This window comes from Branchiostoma belcheri, unplaced genomic scaffold (genome assembly GCF_001625305.1).
Source record: "Branchiostoma belcheri isolate BF01 breed outbred unplaced genomic scaffold, Haploidv18h27 scaffold11, whole genome shotgun sequence".
NCBI classification, from domain to species: Eukaryota; Metazoa; Chordata; class Leptocardii; order Amphioxiformes; family Branchiostomatidae; genus Branchiostoma; species Branchiostoma belcheri.
Window position 1 is genome coordinate 4899797 of NW_017802491.1, and position 23230 is coordinate 4923026.

A 23230-nucleotide genomic window follows, 5' to 3' on the forward strand; every position below is an offset into this window, starting at 1 on the left:
AACCTCTTCAAGATTTTTTTACGTGGATCTTAACGACAGTTCTGTTGCACGAGACAGTTTAATACCTGGCACTTAGCAGTAGATTTCAGGCTTCGATTAAGACAACTTTTCTTTTGTAAATAATATCACATGAAGTGATTTTGGACTCATTAAGTGTGTGATATCAATGTACAAATGTTTTATAATTACATTACATTGCCAGTAACTCCTAGGTTTTACCTTCACCTTGTTCCATCTTTATGTTTATCGTTGCAAAATAGATCTGCTGAGTTGAAGCGAATCAGAAACAATATGAGCTCAACTCCTTTTGTACAGACGCTTGTAATCCACGTAGCAAGTGTGCCGTAATCACTTAAGAAACATTCAACGTAACGTAATTAATTGCAACTGACAGACAATCAAGGCAACAATGAACACCAGGAATACAGATAGATACGGTACCGAAAGAAGGTGGCAATCAATAACAATATAGCGGCATACCCAGGGCCATGGTAATTTGTATTCAGATCACGTTCTACATCAAGCTGAAAGATACAGCCATTGTCGTCCACGCATATAAAGTAATAATTGCTTACATTAAGAGTTACTGCAAAAGTATAGCAACTCATGTAAAAGTATAACAGCAGCTCATCTGTAGTCAATTCCGCTTGGGCCTGAATTACAAACATTGCGGTCATAAGTTATATCAGATAAGAATCGTGATGGGCATATCTAAACCTTTATAGAGTGCCAGATAAACATATAATTATTATGTGGCTGTGATATGTGTAATATGGATCGACCGGGTCAGTCTTTGAAAGGATTATGCATGAGCAGTGACAATGGAAGGTGCGTGTTGGGTATTCAGACTCGGTATAGCGTGCAACCTGCCGTACCTTTGGAGATTACCGATTCACTATGGGAGAAATGGATTGTATAATTCAAATCTCGGGTTTATTTTCATTTACTAGTATTCTTTATTCAGATATACGAACCCGTACAGGCTAATACACAAAGGACATGCAAAGAATAAAAATACAGATAACTTACCTGCATAATGATACTTATAATGATAATTTGTATCAAGGTTATATAAGATGCAATCTCATAATTAAAAGATGTTGGCAATCTCTTCTGAACTATAACGCTCTGATCTTTATACAAAATGTATTAGGTTTTTAGAACTAGTGTTTCGTTCCGACTTACCGCCAACTAAATGTCATTTGAATGATGGTACCAATTTTAAAGTTTGGTTCTATTCCAAGATATTGATAGAGTTGGGTTCTGGAGCTAGATTTATATAATTAATATGTATGATATAACGTTTAAGTGTAATTAGCGTGAACGTGATTTATTTTAATAACATGTTAAGATTCATTAGTATCAGTTGAAGTTCAACGAGATGTCAAGAAGTTCAGGGCATGAAATTGAAATGGCTAAAAACAAGAAGATGACGTCGTTGGACTTCTGTATTTTCATTTGACGCATGCGTACCATAGCGTGCCGGTTCGTTGGTCCAAAGGCTCCAGCCTCCTCCGTTTAAATGACTTTACCAGACAGCCGAGAGACACAAGCAAGAGGGTGCCACAACAGCTAACGTCTCGCCCCTACAACCCTCCCGGCACGATGGGTGATGACTCCGCCTTGTCCCTGATACCGGAGACCGAGAACTCTTCTCTCTCCGCCCGTGAGATGGTAGACGGTGTTGACCTGAAGATGCTGATGGAACTGTGGCAGTGGTATCAGCGGGCGGAGAGAAACACGTCCCTACCGGGGGCGACTTCGACGGCTTCCCCATCGAGAGCAGAAAGGACGTCGTGTACCCCACGGCTAAGGCCTCGCTCGGGGTGGTGTACTCCCTCATCATCATGGTGTGTGGGGTGGGTAACACCCTCCTCCTCCTGGTCCTCTTCAAGTACAAGAAGACCAGAAACACGGCGAACTTGCTCATCGCCAACCTGGCCCTGTCCGACCTGATCGTCGCCGTGTGCTGCATCCCGTTCGACATGGACTACTACGTGGTACGTCCGCGGGTCTGGGTGCACGGGGACGCCGCCTGCGCCGTCGTCAACTTCGTCAAGACCGTGTCCATGTACGTGTCCACCAACGCCCTGCTCGTCATCGCACTGGACAGGTTGGTTTGGTTCATTTGATCTCAATCAGTGATTATGTACAAGAGTTTACTTAGCTTGAAGGTTGATCGGTGTAGCTGGAATGAATTTGTGACAAGGATTTTCTGCTCAAAAGTTAAGTTCTTGACAATGATTGATGAGTGGTTACATTTTTCAAATGCGTTGGAAATGCTATTCTTTCTAGAGTCTTCAGACGCGAAATCCATCCGCATCCTCATTTTTTACGTTAATACATTTTACTATCCATCAAAAGCATGCACTTGGTTTGCTTTGTTGGTTATTTGTTTAGACGAGATCTCCATTAGTGATTGACTTCACCTTAAGTTAATAAACTTTGTATGTGTGGCGAGAAGCTATTGTTGTACATTACACTGAAAATTCCCACACAATGCGAAATTGCAATGCGTACCTGAATTCCAACTTAGAAGTCCATTCCTTGACAAAGATTGATGCCTACTTCATTTTCTTACTGCGTTGGCAATTATACTTCAATCCTGCTTCAGAAGTACACTTTAGTATGTATTCTTTCTACATGCAATTACAATCTATCAAAATTATGCACTTTCTGAAATTAAAATGATGAAATAATGTGCTGCTCGTGGATGCAAATTGTCAGTAATATCTCGAGGGCTTAAGTGACTATAAGACAGTCCAAAATTATACTATAATCATTATACACCTCATGACAGGATTCAGTTTTCACAAAACAAAATCATGACAGATTACATGGCAAAAATAGCCCGTAATATATCAATACATTATATATAATGGCACGGAATGAAATTTACATTATGCGCAATTGAAATGAATGAACATCATATGCAAACAGAGCTAACACTGTTTGAACAGATGGTAGATGATTACATGGTGGACTGTAAAGTGATTTAATTTGTGTCAGTAAGTTTTAAAAAAGATTTTTCTCTTTTTACTGTTTTGAGTTTTGCTAGCGTGGAACCAGTACTGTGGGCAGTACTCTAGTTGAATACCTGTTGGTCTACTGAACAGGAACAAGTGAATTGTAAATGCGTTTCATGACTGACCAGCACCCTGAAGTGTATGTAATAAGCATTTCAATAGTATTCTGCAGGCTCTTTCTGTGCCGTGCTACTTGCAAATCATGCGTGTTTGAAGCAGACATATTGGCTGGAACTGGTAAACAATATTGTGCAATAATAATAAAACAATTGCACAGACAACAACTTTACACACTTCATCCCTTGAAATATGGTCCCACACAGCACAATAAAGATCACCAAAAAGATAAACCACACCTGGTTTTTGTATTTGCGAAGTTTCTGTTGGTGGCGTCCGGGGAAAATTGGCTTGGCGCCACTTCACTCATTTTGCTCCTCTCTTGACGTCAACACAGACATTAGCCTGTTGAACGTACGAGTCATTACAGGTAATGTTCGCCAATTTACTGGGTTAACTGAACGGCAGCTGGATGGCATGGCTGCCGGGCCGGAGAGTAGCTGTAACGAGCGTAATGACAGGACGGTGGATTTTCTCTGATTACCTGTTGAAGCATCAGCTCTGCGTTTTTCCTACCAGTGCTGTAACTAACTACAAAGAAAGCCGTCTTCTACGTGGACTTGATAGTCCGTAAAGTTAGCCAAAGGCGGGTAGAATCGTTTATATCGACCAGGCGCTGACACGTATGTGATATGTTGATCCTTACACATGAAGGGATTTGCTGCTGTCTACATGCCGGTAATAGATGAAAGATGTTGTCCTGATGGTTTTATAGGATTAGTCGGGACACGTTCTTTCCAAGACAGTGCTATAAATCATTGATACAAATTCTCTTACTACAATTGGGATTCACTTAGTTTTTGTTTCTTTTCATAGTCTTTTGTATCAGCGCGATCCCATTACACGTATCTGCGTATTCTGAGGTTCGTCCAATCAAAGTTGTAAAAAGTAAGTTGGCATACATATTTCATGGGGAAAATTAATAGAAATGTTAGTGATTCCATACGATTGCTTTCCAGGCCAGGATGTGGTATAAGGGCGAACACACGCGAAGAAATAGAACTGCACGTATGTATAACGACATGCCTTGTTCTTTTTGCATTCTGCACCATGAAGTCCACCTCACAACGGGCCATCATCGCAGGAGGCCAGCATAAGTGACGTATGGGGAACATAAATCCGCGCACACCGACCGGCAGCATCTTTGGCACATTGCAATTTGGAACAGATCAGGTCGCAGCTGAACACCATTTTTGACCTCATTATGATTTAAAATATGACTGAGAGATAAAACCCAGCCTTCCCGAGGTCGGGTAAGGTAAGGGTTACGCCGAAACAAATCACCGAAGTTCACCGCTAGCGCGCTGATTCATTTATGTAATAAATGGGGCGTTTTCCCTCATTACCTCCAAACTGGATAGCGGTGAACCTGAAGCCCATATCCTCTGATCGGTATGTTCAGATTGGTTTGCAAGGAATCGATATCAGGTTTGCCGTGGGGGTCAATAATGGCACAGTTCTCTTAATAAAACAATAGATAGTTTCCACTGCAAATAGAATAAAAATCGAGAGCGATAACTTTCTCTATCGATCAGTTTTAGCATCATTCTGTGTTAGGCGCTAGTTCAAGCGTATCAAACACTATGAATGCAACTTAGTAAGGACTCGTCATTCTTGATCTTGGAGCCTTTGAAAGTTCCAGCATCTGATGCAAATAAAAAAAAAATAAAACTATTCAAATTCGCATGTATGAATTCTAGAATCCCTGACCAAAATAGAACTTAGTGATTATTCATCAAAAAAGGTAAGAGTTAGTGCGGACGACAATACCCTTTTGGAGGAATGATATTTCGTCTATCAATGTTAAAAGGAAACTGACGGCAAAAATTATCAAGCCGAGTCTGGGGTAGAGACGTTTTGGGTGTGAAATATGCCGTGTATGCAAACATTTTTTAAATTGTATTATTTCCTAATCTCTTGCAATGCAAAGGACGTTGTTGGAGACGTAATAAGCAGGGCCAGTTGCAGCTGCCCTACTACTAACTAGCGCAGACACATGGGGCAGGGTCGTCAAAGATTTAGCTCATTAATCAAGCGGCAATCCAGAACATTGAGATTCAGTCACCGAAAATGCCTGGAAAGAATGCTTTGCAGATTGCAGAACTAATTGTCTGTAACGAGGAGACCCAAAATTAGATTAGTGAACGGTGATTAAGGTCCCAATTCAACCATACACAGCTATGGGGGTGCGAGTACAAAGACTCAATATCGGAATACACTATGCTTCAGGCAGTTCAATGAACGTATAAATTCACTTATGTAGCGTTTGTGGATCAGTGGCTAGTGACCCTCCCTCGGGACCCAAAAGCCGAGAGTTCGAATCCCGACAGTTGCAACGTTGTCGCATGCAGCGGGAAAGGAGTCATTAAGTTAAGCCAACACCACAAGTTCTGAGAAAGGCCTGGTGAAATCATGCATGTATTTTTGTAACATTTAGAATAATCGATACAATCTTATCCGAAAATAGCGGTTGAAGAATCATGTCGACTCAAGGATGCTTTTATTGTCTGCATTGCGCCGCGGGAAATCATTAAAAGTGGAATAAAAGATAAAAGCGATGCAGAGTTCAGGATCCAGAAGCATCAAACTATCATTTATCTTCGGATGAACCGTCAAGGAGAGATACTCAGGAAGGTCGAGGTCGTATGCTTTGACGACGGAAGTGGCGTCGACGTCGTGTGGCGTAATGGTAGGGCATTCGGTCCGGAACCCATGGCCCCGACGTTGTGCCCTTGGGGAAAGGTACTTTACACCGCTTTCCACCAACATACCAGTTATTGCCGATTTCTCGGCAGATGGGCATTATAGGAAAAAGGAGGAGTAATACAGTGATTTCATAAAAGCCTAGCGCTTTAATACCTAGTATAAAAGTTGACATTAGTGTTGCGACCTTTGTTTTGTACGGGACTATTAGCGATTACAGGCCATTCAAGAGGATTTACGGTGAAGTAGATACCGTGTTTACAGAAAGCAACACCTTTCAACAGGTCTCTACCCGTCGACGTCACCGGGTGATCCTTGGTTTTAGTTGCTTTAGTATTGGATACTAGTACCGTGACTGCGTGTCAGCCAAGAATGAACAAAACAAGATCTTAAATAGGGCTCAACATTCTTTGACGTTGAAATACAGTATCTAAGTCAAGAAGATGACGAAGCTTAACGTCCCATGTTTACGGAAAGCCACACCACATTTCCCGACACGTTCCTAAACACGTTTCTACATTCGTCATCGGTTGATCCTTTATTTTCGAGACTTGCTTTTAGCTTCCGTTACCTTGACCACGTGTCGGGTCAGGGGATGAAAAAAAGAATCTCAATAGGGCTCAACTTTCTTGACGTCTGAGTCTTTGGCGCAATGATGTCCAAAGTAAGGAGATTAGGTTTATATCCCATGTTTTCGGAAAGCCACTCCGCACATGTCGACATGGTAGTAACCTGTCACCGGTTGATCCATGATTTTCGCGACTTTCGTTGCTTTATCTTTGGTTACCTTGGCCGAGTGTCAGGCAAGGCAATGAAAACGAGACAAGATCTCGAGATCAACAGGGTTCAACTGCTCCGACGTTAAAATATCCAAGTCAAGAAGATGATAAGCTTAATGTCCCATGTTTAAAGAAAGCCACACCACACCTTTCGACACGTGTGTTTCTAAACACGTCAACGTTGAATCGTTTTTGAGACCCTGGTTGCTCCAGCCAAGTTGGTTACCTTGACCGCATGTCAGTCCAAGCAATGAAAAAAAGCAAGACTTCAATAGGTGTCAACTTTTTCGACGTTGAAATGTTCAAGATCAAGCTTAATACCAAGTCATACCTGAGAATAATCTTCCCAAAGCTGTTATCTCTGCCAGACACATTGGCTTCCCCGTGCTCTGAGGCTTAGGAGCGAGTGACATCTCTGCTTCGTGACCAAGAAAAAATCGATATCTGAAAGCTCTGCTGTGATGTAGTTTTGTTGTAATGTAGTGACTAAGACTCTCATTCGGCCTCCGTCATTCTTCTAATCTAATGTCCAGACTTACTGAAGGTCTTCGAGTTAAGCAAAATTAAGGAAATCCTGCGGCATTGTACAAATGCCACTTTCAGTAGTTCTATTTCATTTTGTTTACTTCGATGGGTGACTATCATTTCCACTACTTGAAATGTTTCGGTCGCCAGGGTCAGCCATTGTTCACAAAGATGCTTGTGGATGCTAATGATCATTTGTTACGTCGATGAAGGTTAGACATCCAGGTAATGAGAGACGCCAAAAAGCAGTAACTCAAGCAACTGGATATGATTTTGGAAACGGCCAGACATCTCTCCTTTGGTCTCTTAGTGTCACTGAAGAAAGGTACTGGATGCTACCTGAAACGTCTGACCGTTTCCAAAATCATATCCAGTGGTTTGAGTAACTGCTTTTTGGCGTATCATATGTTAGCATGTTTAATGACGAATCATTTTCCTTCCTGTGATGTTTTTTTTTATCTTCGTGCAGGACAATCTTCATAGCTATAGCTAACATTGAACGTATAAGACAAGAACATGATGCACATTCAAATCGTCTTCATGAATTGACTCACTCACGGCAATGCATCTTTGGCGAAGTGATGTCCATGCATGGCCGCGTTGCTTTATACTCGGATTTACTTCTTAATGGAAAACACAATGGGAACCACAGGCAGCTGCTATAAAATGTATAGGCTTGAACACTTTTGCCAAACCATCAGTTTCCTTCTGAAACATTCGAAGTTAGACAGCTTATGGAGTACTTGAATATGCTGTCCATAAAAGCACTTATTTTTCCGGGAGGAATGCCCATGGTAAGAACGTCCATTAGAACACCACCATGAACTCCCACGCTTTGCGGCTTGCGCACGGTCGTATAATCTGGTGTGGATGAAACAAATCCATCTTCTTTCCGTTAGTGTCCAGAGCTTAATACCGCAGTGCTCTGTTCAAATCCCGCCCGGGAGAGTTTTACCAGACAAGGAAACTAGGACCGCTGCCAAGAAAGAATACCTGGGAGTTAACATGTAGTTCGCTCTAATAGATTGTAGCAACAGCAGAATGACTAATAGTATATTCCTGAGTTTTAAACTGTAACGAGATTGGTACAAGGTCATGAAAAGTTCGTAGCTCCCAGGAGTGGACTCCGGACGGATGGTCGTTCTGGTATAGCTGGTAGAGGTGAGGATACAGGATGTTCTATGAGGGTAGGCGCGGGGGAAGTCGGCGGAAGTGCTAGAGTCGCGGCGGCTCAACCTGGCACTGCCCACCGATGGTGGGTGGAGAGTGACCGTCTGAGCTACGTGACGAGTCGTGCGGGGCTGTATGAGGGTGATAAGGAAGCAACAGTCTCGGCCGGAGAAGTCGACAATCGCGGCGGCTCGGCGTGGTCCGGTCACGCTCTGTGGGGCAAGCGATCGGAACATGACTTACGACAACGCCGAGATCCTTATCCAACATCCGGCCATAAACCTACGGAAACTCTATGAAAGAGACAAAAAGTAAGCCTCGCAGAGAATAAAGATTTACTGCATTGATTTACCTGGTCCTGTGTAATGCGTTTTGACACGCCCGTTTAAACATTAACAAGGTTAGGAAAGCATTTTACCGTTGACGACAGTAAAATAGTCTCAAAACTGATTGAGGCGTGTAACAAATTGCTTTCCTAATGCACAGCGATGGGCACATCTATCCGGCAGTAACTCCATTCCATGTTTTTGATTACTCGGTCTTCGCCTCCAAGGACATGTTTCGCACGAGGAATCAATAGGGTTCGATTGTAGGGCACAAATTCAGGCTTACTCAAGTTGTTTGACAAGCTTTGCACGGCAGTTAGAACAGAAACATCTACGGAAAGAGCAGATCCCTTCCAGTTATCTTATCTGCTTTATCAGTTTGTCGCGCGGTAGCATAGTCTGTGACAGCCGGTCCCAGAGCGGCGATAAGAGATGCACGTCTCTAATAAAATGTCCAAACAAGATCAGATAGTTAACTGGAAATACATTCTCACTGCTGCTATAGTGACAGATGGTGGTGATTTATGACAAAATGATGGGCTTGTGGAACTCGATTGTGTATGCTGCATCAAGATTAGGTAGCCATCAACGATGCTGAAGATTTGGATATCACTGATTGTGTATCTTGCTTGGTGATAGTAGATGCTCAGATGCGGTGACACATGAGAACAGGTAAAAGCTTCCTCGCAGCAATGGCTCTGTTAGTGCCAGCATTGCCGTCACCTCTATCTAAAAATACAACCTGTCGCCAGCAATAGCAAGGTGTATAAACTATTCAGAGCCCACATTGACCACAATTTACTCCCCGCAATTGTCCCATGCTAATCCGGTTCATACATTTTGTCAGGTATGAATAGGCCTTATTCACCGAATCACACCCAATATTTGTAAATCTGTCGATCCGACGTTATGTTGTAAAACGTCTCACGATTTATGTTTTCGTTGACGAGCCCATGATGAAACGACGTACGTAGAGAACGAAGCCAAAGCAATGCATAATAGGCGTGTAATGGGTTCGGCGCATTGTGGCGATATGTCACGAGATAATGCATATTTGTGTGTGAGGTGAAGTTTGAAGATTGAGGGCACGGTTATACAGAAATCTAGTTGATATTCCGTTCCATGGCGATGGTATACCCCGTATGGTATAAGTACTACCCACACATGTAGGCAGTTTGCTTTCTTTTCTTTACTGCATTTTAAAGGAAATTATCATCCGAATAAAACTGAAAGAAATACAAAAGAAAATATAAGATATAGATTGTGTACAAGACTAAAACCTAAATAATACTAGTACCCCAGAACAGATTGCAAACGAGTTTTCAGAATTAACAAGATTATCATATAGCGTTCCCCATGGCCATTTTCCCAAATGTTTTTAACCCTTTAACAATTATGTGCTAAAGAGAACTCCATCTTACAATAAGTTCTAAGTAATAATAGCAAATCATTCTACATAACGTAATTTTGAGTCTCTATGCCATGGTGATGGTATAGTTCGTATGGCATTACCCACTCAGGCAGTTTCTTAAAAGGACTTTACGGTTCAGAAATGCGCCCACACTACACTCCCCAAGCACTCACACCCTCTAATGTTATTTTTAGATAATAAAGGGGTGTCTGGGAAGCAAAGGGTGGCATTTTGTCTGTAGAGGGTATTATCCCTGATAAGATTTCATTCTTGTTCTATTTCTACAATCTCCATGGAAGGCAGCGCCATTTGTAATTATTCAAAATCGGTCCTGACAAGGACAACAGTGGGCAGCAAAATGATAACATTTTGTCAACTATTCATATTCTTGTTCAATATCATATATATGTTATATTTGGTACAAAAGTTTGCATGGAAGGCAGCGTTCCTGGTAACCACACGAAATTGGTCCTGGCAAGGGCGATAGTGGCCGGGCAGCAAAGGATAACAGTTTGTCTGTAATGTGTATTCTACACGTCAAGTCAACTATTCGTTCTTGTTCAATAGTTGGCACAAACTTTACCATGAAAGGCTACCGTTCTTTTGTAATCATTCGAAATTGGTCCTGGCAAGGACGATATGCGTGGCCGGGCAGCAAACGGATACACTTGTTCCGGTCTGCATTGCGTATTCCTGATAAGTATCCGTTCTTATTGCATTTGAGACACACCCTGCGCTATGCAAGACGACGCCCCTTAATTGTAATAGTTTTTTAACAATTCGTCCTTGCACAGGTTAACACTATTATGAAAATGAACCATTCAGTATTCATAGTTTATGGCTTCAAGTTCAAGGTTAGCACATCGGCATCATTCTTTAGCCCCCTTTCCATGCGTCAATACATTCCATACTACAGGTAATAATAGAGAAACTTTGATGAAGTGATAATCAATGAATACACATCACGGCTTACCAGTGTTATGTAAAACTTATACAAGTGCAAAGATAAATTCCCTACCGGGTTTTAGATTAAATTGACTTTAGCTTTTACACCAAAGGCTTATGTGGTGTTCATTCCTCAATTTTCACATTTGCAAGATAAAATTGATGCCAGTAATTTCAGCAAATACCTTTCACAACGAGCTGCCACGCCATATTAGGATGTAAAGAGGGATTACCTGTCTGCAAGGTTGTAACAAGTAATGAAGTATTTTAATCCCAACTCGTTTATGTAAGACGTTAATAAAGTGGTCTGGTGCACACTTGATGGACGTACGGCGTATTGCCAACAAATCACGAAATGCCTCTTCTTATTACGTCCACTGCCCAGCTATCGCAATTTAACACCTTGACGCCGGTGGTTTTTATTGCGTGTGAAGAACGTGAGTCTAGTTTCTCACTCTTATCACTCCCGACCAGCTTGACTTACGGCATTTTATGTTCTCACACACCTACGTGTTGTCAAAGCAGTACAACTTACCTGCAGTGGGAGATGAAATACACTTTTCTAAAAAGTCACTCACCTCTTTCCGGTCAACAAAAAACCTATAATTTACTAACATATCTCCCGAGGAATTCCATTTGGTAAAATGATGGTGTTGCCGTCAGCAGTGGCAATGGTTCTGGTGACAGTGAAAAGTGTACAGTTGATTTCAGCTCATTTCGTCGTGTAACATCCGCACATTATTTATCCTCGTACGCGTACTCTTTGGAATTATGTGCATCGATCACACAAGTTGTGTAAGATTTCATACGCCATGAGTTTAACGCCATGCGTTCAAACTCTGAAGGGCTGAACTCTAGGCAATGGCAGCAAGGGTTTAGCTGGATAATTCAGTCACGTGACTTATGTTGACCTTTGAACCTCTTGGTCACATGACAGCTCTTGCCAGTAGCAGATGACAGATGGCGGATGCTGAAAACTTCTACGCTTTCACTGCTTGTAATGATTGTGTATCAGTTTTAATGCTTCGAGGTACTACAGCTTGGGTTTCTTTCGTAAATGCATCTTCACACTTCTCTGCTTCACTTTCCGAAGCCTCTAGCTACGACGTATACACCAAATCTCTGCCCAGGCTTCCACCTTTCTTTGTCAGGCAAATGGTGTTACCAAGCGATATTAGAACTATAGTCTAAATCGAATAACCGCCCCTGAAAATCCCCCCTTCGTGGACGTCATTCCATTTTCTCAATCTCTAAAAGTTAGCCGAGCATATCCCCCATGGCCATGCTTCTCCCATTCACGTTCCGAGCTCTTCAGGTTCCACTCTAGCTAGCTTTCTTGGAAGGGCATGGTGTTGACAGGACGCCTTAGCATTAAGATCAGAATTGAATAACCCTTCTCCAAAGGTCCCCTTGGATCTCATTCAATTTTCAATCTCTAGCAGTATTGGCGGAAATGCGCACATGAAACTCTCCAAAGGCTTGTATGTATTTCAGCGAACAAAACACATTTCATTCAGAATTCATGAAGATCACACAACCACCCCGCATAACCTTTATAGGCGACAGTAATAAGATTTCGCACAGATTCCCCATGAGTTTGCCGGGCTAACGATGGTGTTCAGTATCCTCCTCTGTACATCCCCTAGGACTTACACAAGCCCCCAAAGCCCTCTGGATCCCGGAGATGTTACAACCTTTCCCGGGTATTTTCCCGCGCTGATATTCCAGGTTCAGTGTAGGCTAATAAGGTCTGAGTGGAGGTCACTTTATTCCAGCACAGGTCCGGGTTTATGGAGAAATATCACAAGCTAAGGGCTTAGGGCTTACAGCAATAATCGGGAGCTAAGTGGGTTGAGTCGAAGTGGCAGGATAAAATGAACTTTTTAAAAAATATAAGTCTATCCCCATAGATCTTATGGCCCGGGTTTATGGAGAAAAATCTTAAGCTAAGGGCTTAGGGCTAGCTGCAATAATCGGGAGCTAGCTGGACTGAGTCATAGACGCTGGAGAAAATGAACTTATAAGAAATATAAATCCATCCCCATAGATCTTAAGCGAGAACTACCCATACATGTACATTTACATACGATGTCATTAGAGGTTAGATATCCAGGAAATAAGAAAACGTTACTCACTACCTTTCGTAAGTGACATTGGAGAAACTTTCAAAATCAGCAGCAAATCTTTTAAACACCTAAAAAATTGTTTTAACTTTATTTGCATATCAATCAATAGTTCGTGTTAATAATACTATTGATTTTGAGATCTCTCCAGTGTCACTGACGAAAGGTAGTGGATGCTGCCTGAAACGTCTGAACGTTCCCCAACCCTGTCCAGCTGCTTGAATAAATGTTTTTGGCTTACCCATACATTTTCTGGTTACGTGCTGTCGGTCGAAGTCCTGTCCACATGTTGCATGCTGTAGATATCGATTGTGTCTACGTTGTATGTAAAGTTAACATATTCCTCCTTCATAACAGTCGTGTTTCTACACTAAATGTGGAGTGATGTCGAGACCTTTTATTGATGATGAATATTACAAAGATAACGATAAAGCCTACATGAAGACATGTCAACGACCTCAGCTACATTTTCCACAGAAGAAGTCACTCCAGGTCAAATTAGATGGACATGTCGCCTCGCTGTCTCGCGTCGTGAACGGAGATAAATCTGAAATTAACCATTCCCCACACAAACCTCAATCTCCGCCTCACGTACGGTTTGGCGCCAATTCTCCACTCCCCTGACTTGTAAGACTTTCAGACGTCAGTGGTTTAATAACGCAATCAAGCTGGTAAAGTGCGCACAATCATACACGTATCTAATACAATATGTATGTAGTGGTAGTCTTTGTCACTTGGGAATCTTGGTCTCCTCCACGATGACTGGTGGTCTGGATTATCTGGTGTCTATCACCAAGTCCATAACGCCTTTAGGTCTAGTACGATCTTGCTAAACACTGTAGTGTAGTTCGTCATCATAAACGTATCTTGATTGTAGTTCCCTCGACTCTGATACAAACTGTACTTTTGTACTTCTTCGCTGAAAATGGGAAAATACACGATGAAAGGAAAGGAAAGCGATCCTGTTCTATCTCACTGAAGAGCTAATCTCCTACTCACGGTCGTAACAAACTTAAAGAAGGCAGACAGGTTCATTGTACCGGAGATATTCCCCTAGCTCTTTTCGCCAAGCAGTGGACATGAGCTTAACGCCCCGCCCTAATTCAAAAGGACTGCGACCCTTTACAGTAGCTTGCATGTCGAGTGAGCAACAACAGCCGGGATTAGAACTCCCAACCTCTTAGTCCAGAAGCTGGGTTGCTAACCACTGCAGGCTACGTACGTACTCTGCATATGCATCTGTCCCGCTGAAAACGCGGATCAGAAGACGTTTCTCCTGTACGTGTGCATCGATCGTAGCCATGGGACAGACTCTTGCACAGTTTATCAGTTAAGTCCTGACAACTACCGTTTTACTCCGTCTAATTACGATATACATCTTGAAGTGCGAGTGGGATAAAAGGATCACAGCAATCCTGTTATTTGTGACACCGGCCTTACATGGGTGCCCACCAGCATACAAAACATAGTGATAATCTTAAAGATAGTAAAAGAGGCTATCTACATAAGAGCCCACCATTCAACCGAGACGGGGGCCGATATACCTTACCAGGTAATTACGATTAATTACTCGAGTGTCTCCAGGTCACGTACACAGAGTAATTGAATAATCAATCGAAAATTAGAGGTGAGCTGTCTAAAATTAACTTTACTGTGTTGATCTAAAGTATCACTGTAAAACATAACCTTCATCATCAATATGAGTATCACATAAAACCAGTATTAGCTTTACGGCATGGCATGTCAAGAGTTAACCAACTTCTAATGACAGAATATCCTTGTTGCCTGTAGAATGCCTTCCGTTGAATCAGATATGGATCCGTTGGGAGAACTAGGGAGACTCGGCGGCGATGCGAAATGTTCAAACAGTGCCTAATAGCAAACCTAACGCCTTTTTAAGACGGAGAAAAGCGTAGACGTTGGCAGTATTTAAATAATGTCATTGGTATTGATGGAAATACACTTCATGTTCGCGTAGGTCTTCCCTTTTCAAGTTTCCCACATGCATGTCGAATCAAGTTTTTTATTGCAACATTTAATGACAAGACATGTTGACGACGTCACACTCAAGTTCTCAACTTATTTTCATGCCACCACCAACGCAGAAGACAATACATATAAGACATAGAACGAGCAATTAGCAAAGCACAAATGCACATTGAACACGCATCAAGCAGATGAAGAAAGATTCCCATTCCATGTAAGACTAATAGGAATTTTATGGATATAAACATTACAACAGACGTTTAGAATCAGTCAAAAAGGTTTGCAAATTAAGTAAGAATTGAGTATTTTTGACGGTGGACAGAAAGGCAAATAAAATATCATCTGACAGATTGTCAATGTCAGTAACGAAACCTATCAGAATTTGTAACATCCACGGTCTTCAAGCTAGCTCAAGATGCAGCAGTTCACTAAAACCAAAATCCCGATCCAATGAAGTAGAGATAATTCAGTGTAAGTTAAGTATGATCTTTCGGGGATTAATCCGGTCTGACCGTCTGACATTTCTCCTCCGAGGTTCCCGCCGAGACGATCAGAAGGTAGTTTCACGGCACGCTGGGTCTACGTGTGCGGATGTCGAGCCACGAGTTGGAATTCGTTCAAAAAAGTTCTTATAAACTTACCGCGGGATTGCCCCGTTGAGAGTTATAACTTAGACTTGGACTTAACTTTATCTTTTCTCTAACTTAAGAGTTATCACATGAGGATGACTGTACTCTATACTTTTGCCAACAATTCAGAATCCCGTCCAAGTGCCTCTTTCAATCATTTCAATGCAGCATGCTATCGTTGCAGTAATTCTATAAAAACTTGCCGAGGAATCCAAACTTTTAGCCCTCAAACACTTGAAGACGTCTTGCACTCCGGAACTGCAAAGGTCAAAGTCAGCTCACCCCGAATACGTTAGCGGTACTCTTGTCGGTGCTGCCACTCTCCCGTCAGTATGCTTTTAGTGAACTTAGGGCGATACCTTTTGTCGGGAATGGAGCCTAAGTGTTCGATAAAATGCATGGTCAGTGAAGAAACGAACACTTTGCTGCATCTGAGAGAGACGTCAATTGGGTTTTACAAGACCACAAATAGATAAGTGTACCTTACATCTCCATACGCCTGGCATTGGAGAGGTTGAAAGGTTTTCTCCTGCGTTTGGAGATATCTTCTTTTATATCATGACCATGTGGGTAGACTTCGGTAACTAGTTTTCAGTTGCCTGCGGCTTTGCACCTTGTACCTCCGTGCTGCTTCTATCAGCTCTTATCGGTAGTTCCTCGGTTCAGTCTGCATGGCATTTCCACTGGTTAAGTATCAGGCCACAGCAAGTCATTCTTATGGATGACATCGCAATGATTTTCGCCCGATTTCGAAAAAAAGAAGGAATTTTGTTTCCCTTCGGCGGCAGTGAACATGCCTGTTGACAACAATATATAACACATAAATACTTGGAGGGTTTTTATATTGCTTTCACACAAGGGGCAATCGGCAGTAAAATGTACCTCGTCCTCTACTATACCTGAACTACAAACTTGGCAGGTTCATAATAAAGGTTTTTGACTATATACGCATACTAATGCATGCAGAACTCCGTTGAATTACGTTTGGTTCACACGTAGACGGGATATAATGAATATACAGCCGACTACAATATCACATAGCTCACTCACTGACTCAGACAGCATCAAGCTGAATGCATTAGACACGGTGTTGATCTGATATATTCCCAGCCACTGTCAAGTTTCCAAAGTTTCGATCCGACTCTTGTGTTGCCAGGCACGTAGGGCAGTAAACCGTGAAAAGCTGCAAAATGAGCAGATATATGTCGTAAATTGCAAAAACATATTGAAAAAACAATACTGGTGTCACAGAATGCCACAGTGTTTCCAGAGGATGTCATCCATATAATCAAATCAACATGGCCTAATAAGAGAGAGGATAGCTCATTCAGTTAACATCAAATTGAGTTAGAAATGAACACACTGGTTTCAAATATTAACACCCACGTCCCTCAAACGTCAACGAATCTAATTTACAATGTGTCCTCTTTAAATCAGTCTATTTGTCTGCTGAATCTAATATTTAGCTGAAGACTAGACTAGGACCGGGAATAAGAACATTCGTACGTCGTGAATGATTTTTAATATTTGAAATACAGCCGAACTTTATCGGTCATTACTAACTTGTCTATGGGAATCTCCAGTATGGATACGTTGACCTTTAGATCCTTGTGAGCTAAAATGCGTCTTTACGCTACCTGACAAAGTCAAGTTGATTAGTCATATATTTCATTGACACTTAGAAATGTTTGAAAGGTTACGTCGTACTTTAAGCTTCATGTAATGGATCGATCTCTAGAAAAGTTGCTGGACTGACAAATTAGATATATAGGTGTGAATCACAAGCAGTCATCACTATGCTACATCTACCGAAGAAAGAAACTCATGATATATTCTTATCACTTCTATTACTCTATTGTTTAAACAGACTTTAGCTCTTTGCAAACGGTCACTGGTAATCTGTATTGGTAATACAAGTTTGGGCCCGACGTCGTTAACACTTATCTATATACTTTCCTAACGAATTATAAGATGACAATGTTCTTTTAATTACGGATCCTCGAACCTTTGCTGCTTTGTCCTTTCAATTCTTTCCTTGTTCCTTGCAGAAAAGTACAAAAAAATGCAGATATAGCGAAAGCACTGCTATCCAACATGTTCAACATTTCCTGTACTAATTGATTTACATGTTCGATATGAATTGCATGTACCAGCATCTTACTCTGCGTCATAAAGTTACGTGTCGTGACGCACGTTAGCGTGCTTGTGTCACGCAGTACGTGTATATGTTCACCGATGCTTGTAATCATATTAAGGACCTTCTAACTGAATTTCAAGTTGGCAAGGTTGTTCCTGTTCAATTTCTCGTTTCTTTCTTGCTTTTTTCCTTTACTTCTTTCCTTGTTCAACAGTAAAATTCGAAAGCATTGCTATCCAACATGCTCAACTTTGCCTATGCTAATCGATTTATATATCCGATATGAATTGCATGTAACAGCATCTTACTCACCTTCATAAAGTTACGTATCGTGACTCACGTTAACTTGCTTGCGTTACGCAGTACGTGTATATATTCACCGATGCCGCTAAGCGTGTTAAAGAGCTTTCAGTAGCTCCTCGGCGCCCATGATTAACGATGAACCGATTACGTGTAAAACCCTGAGCGCCAGCCCTTTCAAGCTCACGCTCTCTAAAGACGGATGCACGGATTTTAAATCAGTTTCCAGCGTTTCATTTCGAAATCCTTTCATCCGATAAAAGTCCTGGAAGTCGAGAGGGAAATGCACGAACCGCGTCATTTTCAACACGTGCGGTCAGCCATGCCGCTGTGAATACAGGTTCCAGTAAGTTTTAAAGATGATGACCTTGGACGTAAAATCCTCCCACAACTCAGAACACACATTCAAGGCAGCGAAAAGTGCAGTAATGGATTTCCTTAATCGATAGGAAAGAGGGAAATGATGTTTCCACGTTGCCGATCTTGGCGTTGATGGAGTTATATATAACCTTAGCAAATGCGTCATATAACCTACACGTAATCCGTGATGGCCAGGTGAAAGATAAGGAAAGGTCGTTGAAAAGATGCGATGGAGTGCGGTGTGTGTGTCGCTGTAAGACCTCCCATCTGTACGTATCGAATGTAATCTCCACGCAGATCTTTTGGTGGCTGCAAATTCAGTATCAAATTGACCAGGCAGTATCCATTTGCCAGACAGTGGCGCATTGGATACAGCCTGCCAAATGGACACTGCCTGGCCAATTCGATATTGTATTTGCAGCCACCAAAAGATCTGCTTGGAGATTACATCGAATGCGAAGTACGTTTAGATCATAAAGTTTGCAATAAAGTTTGCCTTTCTCGTACGCATTATTAAAGTATCCAAATAATGGAATTAAAGACGATACGGATACATACTCAAGTTATATAACTTGAATAAACTAACCACAGAAAGGTACGTAGAAAATGGTCGGGTAGGTTCAGTGTAAACTTTTATAGTTTCTTGCCCTTATGTTTTTCATCGATCTACGAGCTTGCCCTTGATTATATAAGTCATATAAAAGGCAAATTTGTATTTTGTTAATAGCAAAAGAATCTGGAATTACATCATTAAAGTGTTCGACTTGGTTAAACACATAGAACTATATTTGCAAGTAACGAAGGTCACATATTACAGCAATCAATGTTGGTAACCTTGAGAATTTAATTGGAAAAGTTCTATGTACGCACGTAGGCTTTAACTTTAGCTTATGGTCACTTTCTTTAACCTTTCAAATTTTTAGTAAATAATAAGTTAAGTGAAAATGGATTGTCCGATGGAAAACGATGTCCAAAATTTCACGTGGGCCCATTGTCCATAATTTAGATACCAAAACGACTGAAGATATGATATTGACGGAAAGAGAAAGCCCCTTATGTATAATCAAGAAAAGTATAACAAAAATCCTAACACGGAGATTGTCACAATAGCCCATCGCGCAAGGCATGGCAATAGCTCTGACAGAACGCATTAAATCTTGATCAAACCGCCTCACCACATAGAAGGCGGAAGGATATCCGCAAGTAAATACGTCTCGGGCCCGAAATCAATTTAACCCAAAGCACACTTTTCAGTCATGCTAGTAGTTAATGCCATTTTGCAGCATATTATGAGGCATGTGAACTCAAACCTGAACCTTTAAAACCCTTTCGGCACTTTTTTACCGCGCACTTATTATAACCCTGTCGTGGAAAAATGGTGTGCTAACTGAATCTACTGTTGTCCTCTCCACCACAGATACATCCTTCTGTATCACCCTCACAGACGTATGGGTTCTGTCCTGTCCCTGGTGGCCGTGGGTCTGGTGTGGGGCGTGTCTCTACTCGTGTCTGTTCCCACCGCTCTCTACTCCGTCACTATCTCAGCTGTAGGAGGTACGCACAGAACAGCGTCAGTAGCTTCTGGTCACCAGGCTTTATTTATCAGGCCATGTTGATTTGATTATATGGATGACATCCGCGTGCGCATGAATTTTCCTCCGTTTCCCAGAAATGTTTTCGACCATACTGTTATAAATCGTACAACAAGCTGCAAAGTGAGCACATATATGCCATAAAATGGCAAAACAAATATTGGAAAACGATACTAATGTCAATAAATACCAAAATCAATTCCAGGAGAATAAGAAAATGTAAGGAAATGAAAATGAAGAATTCACCATATCATACTCTGGGTGTTTAGTCATTTGTTCAACCTTCATGACCACACGGATTCATAATGACGGCAACATCTTTGACAGTTTTACTCCCACGTTCGCATCAGTTTTGTGGTTCCCAGAGGATGTCATCCATATAATCAAATCAACATGGCCTTAGATAAAGAGGCATAGACAGACATAGTGCTGTCTATGCTTCAACAAAGACACTGTTTAAACCGTTGTCTTGCTGCCCCAAATATTTTTAAGCATATCTCCAATACTGTGCCCAACATATGTCGTGTAAAGATTTTACTTTTTCTCATGTTTGTAATGTAATGCTGATGTTTTCAAGACGTTGGAGACTAGTAAAACAAAAGGAGTACCCCTACTCCAAGAGGGTCTGAATCCCCGGCACATGTACAAGGATCATATTATTATCACAGAATTGCTAGCAGGACAACGGTTTTAAGATTTGTACTATATATAGGAAATTGAATAATTTTCTTGCCGAACATTATATACGTGCCAGTGCGATGAACGCTGACCACCTTGTCTGCAGGTGACGGGGCGATCTGTGTGCAGATGTGGCCGATCCGACAGTACCGGGCCTCCCGAGCGTACTTCCTCTTCACCATAGTGGGGGAGTTCGCCCTGCCCGTACTCGTCATGGGGGTGTGCTGCGTGCTGGTCGTCCGGAAGGTACGTGGGCCTGGAGGCGGCCATTGCTTCTAGTGCCCGGATATTTTTATTTAACATAGGCAGTGCGTTTGGTATGCATATAGTGCAAGACTGTGAAGCAACACTTATAAATAATATCACTTGCTGTACCAACTTTTTATATTGCTACAATGCAATATTATAGTGTTTCTCAGTATAACCAGCATACAATATGCAAAAATGTCACTCAAAACGGTTAAATGCAACTTAATATTTAATCAAATACTCTCCATGCTATGCTAAGGTTACAACTCCCTGCCCGGGGAAATTTCTGGGAAAGGAAAATATTATACTAAAACAACACAACAAATTCTTCTTTACAAAACTAATTATTAGCATTATTTGCGTAAATTGTTAATATGAATTGTTAATTTTCGATACCAGCAGCCCGGCTACGGTTTGGAAATGTGTCCTAAGCATTACACCATTGACTGATTCGCTCCGTAGGTTTGGCGGAGAAGCCTGCCCGGGCAGCGGACGGACGCCCAACGGCGCCTGCTGGCCCGGTCCCGGCGTAAGGTGGTCCAGCTGGCCGTCAAGTTCTTCATGTTCGTGGTGTGCTGGGGCCCGTACCACGGCGTCATCGTCGCCCGAGACTTCTTCCCCTCCAGCTCCATCGCCACCGGCGCGCCCGGAACCTTCAACATCTTCTACATCGTGGAGGCCGTTGCCATGAGTAACAGCGTCATCAACTCTCTGGTGTACGTCGGCTTCAACACCAGCGTCATGGCGCAGCTGGGCGAGCTGGTCTGCCTCAGGTCCGACCGGAACGCCCGCAGAGCTGTCGTCACGCTGCAGAGCTACAGAGCCACTCTACAGGAGGATCGTGCCAGCAACGTTAACGTAACTACACCAAACGGCACCCGCAGAATACGGACTCTGTAACTGTTCTTCCCTTATATCTTTTCGACCCTTTTCTGAATAGTATACTAATAGAACAGAAACGCAACCAAATGTTCGTGCCAGCAACGTAACTACACCAAATGGCACTCGCAGAGTACGGACTCTGTAATTGTTCTTCCCTAATATCTTTTCTACTAGAATAGAAACACAACCAAACGTATCGGTGACCGTCTGTCCCCTTACTCGGGGCTAGGACAGTTCTTGAATTTCAGAACTTGAATTGCCCTGAGGAATGTGACAGATGATCACCGAACGTTGGCTTAATTAAACACTTGGAGTCTCTTTATTCCGTGACTTACCAAACTGATGAAAATATTCACGGAAGTCTACTCATTGTCCTTATCTCTTCTGAGACAAAAAGCCATGGCTTTTTCCTTTCATCTGGGTCTGTCCTTGGTCCTGATCGCCAAGATAGTCCCATGGACGTTAGGTCATAGGAATCATCTATAGTATAACGCAGCTTGAAAAACATGAAGATATGACAAAAGCAATTATCTTGCTTGCTATAAACTCAGATCTTATAATTAATCATTCTTTTTTCCTAACGAAGCATCAATTCTTTATAGCCACTTTTATAGCCACAAGTTTGTACTAATAAAGAGAGCAACTTTATCAATTTCGGAATTTTACGTTCATTATCATTAGATTTATTTGTTTTTTTTAACAATCAGTACTTGTATGGTAATTTCTAGATATACGTTCTGTTTTTATTCTTTATTGGACATCTTTATGGAAACTTTATGATCCAAGAGTTTAAATGCGTTCTGCTAGTATTTATTGTTATCAAAAGTTTCTTGAAATATTTGAAAAAATGAAACGTAAAAGTCTCTACCCTGTAGTCTCTACCTAAAATGTGCCAAATGTGACATGTGTTACACGTAGCTACGTAGAAGGAAACCCCTTGGAACGTGATCTATCCCTTATAATGTTTTGTGATTTTAACATTTTGTACGTATTGTGTAAATGTGATGATGATAACCTGGAACATTCTATAAACTCAAGACAGTCTCTTTAATGTAGTAGAGTTTTGTCAATCATCTGACCTCTGGGGCGATATACAGCGATGACAAAGTGTTTCTATAGTAAGAATACAAGAATATTTTGTGATGTGCTACTTATGAGGACGGGTAAATATCTGATGTGTCTTGATCCATGTAATTATTGTAAACAGTTGAAGAGCTGTGATATCGCGCTGTGCATTCTGCTTGTACTGTAACTATATAGAAGTGTACTTCTTTCTGACTATGCCAAGTGGA

General features: G+C 41.7%; 1 protein-coding gene across 1 annotated transcript; it reads left to right on the forward strand.

Annotated features, from left to right (window-relative positions):
- The first annotated feature begins 1605 nt into the window (after positions 1-1605).
- On the forward strand, positions 1606-21956 carry LOC109482274 (prokineticin receptor 2-like). The gene is made up of 5 exons (XM_019784964.1): positions 1606-1666; positions 1717-2113; positions 19955-20091; positions 20914-21053; positions 21519-21956. Exons 1-5 carry the CDS (start codon positions 1606-1608, stop codon positions 21954-21956), a joined length of 1173 nt encoding a protein of 390 aa, XP_019640523.1.
- Positions 21957-23230: the final 1274 nt, after the last annotated feature.

What these genes read in the sequence shown, in the direction of transcription:
- LOC109482274 (XM_019784964.1), top strand. Translation starts at nt 1,606, where the DNA reads ATGGGTGATGACTCCGCCTTGTCCCTGATACCGGAGACCGAGAACTCT. An exon ending in CTCGTCATCGCACTGGACAG is followed by an intron (nt 2,114 to 19,954) that starts GTTGGTTTGGTT and finishes TCTCCACCACAG; the next exon opens with ATACATCCTTCTGTATCACC. An exon ending in GCGTGCTGGTCGTCCGGAAG is followed by an intron (nt 21,054 to 21,518) that starts GTACGTGGGCCT and finishes TTCGCTCCGTAG; the next exon opens with GTTTGGCGGAGAAGCCTGCC.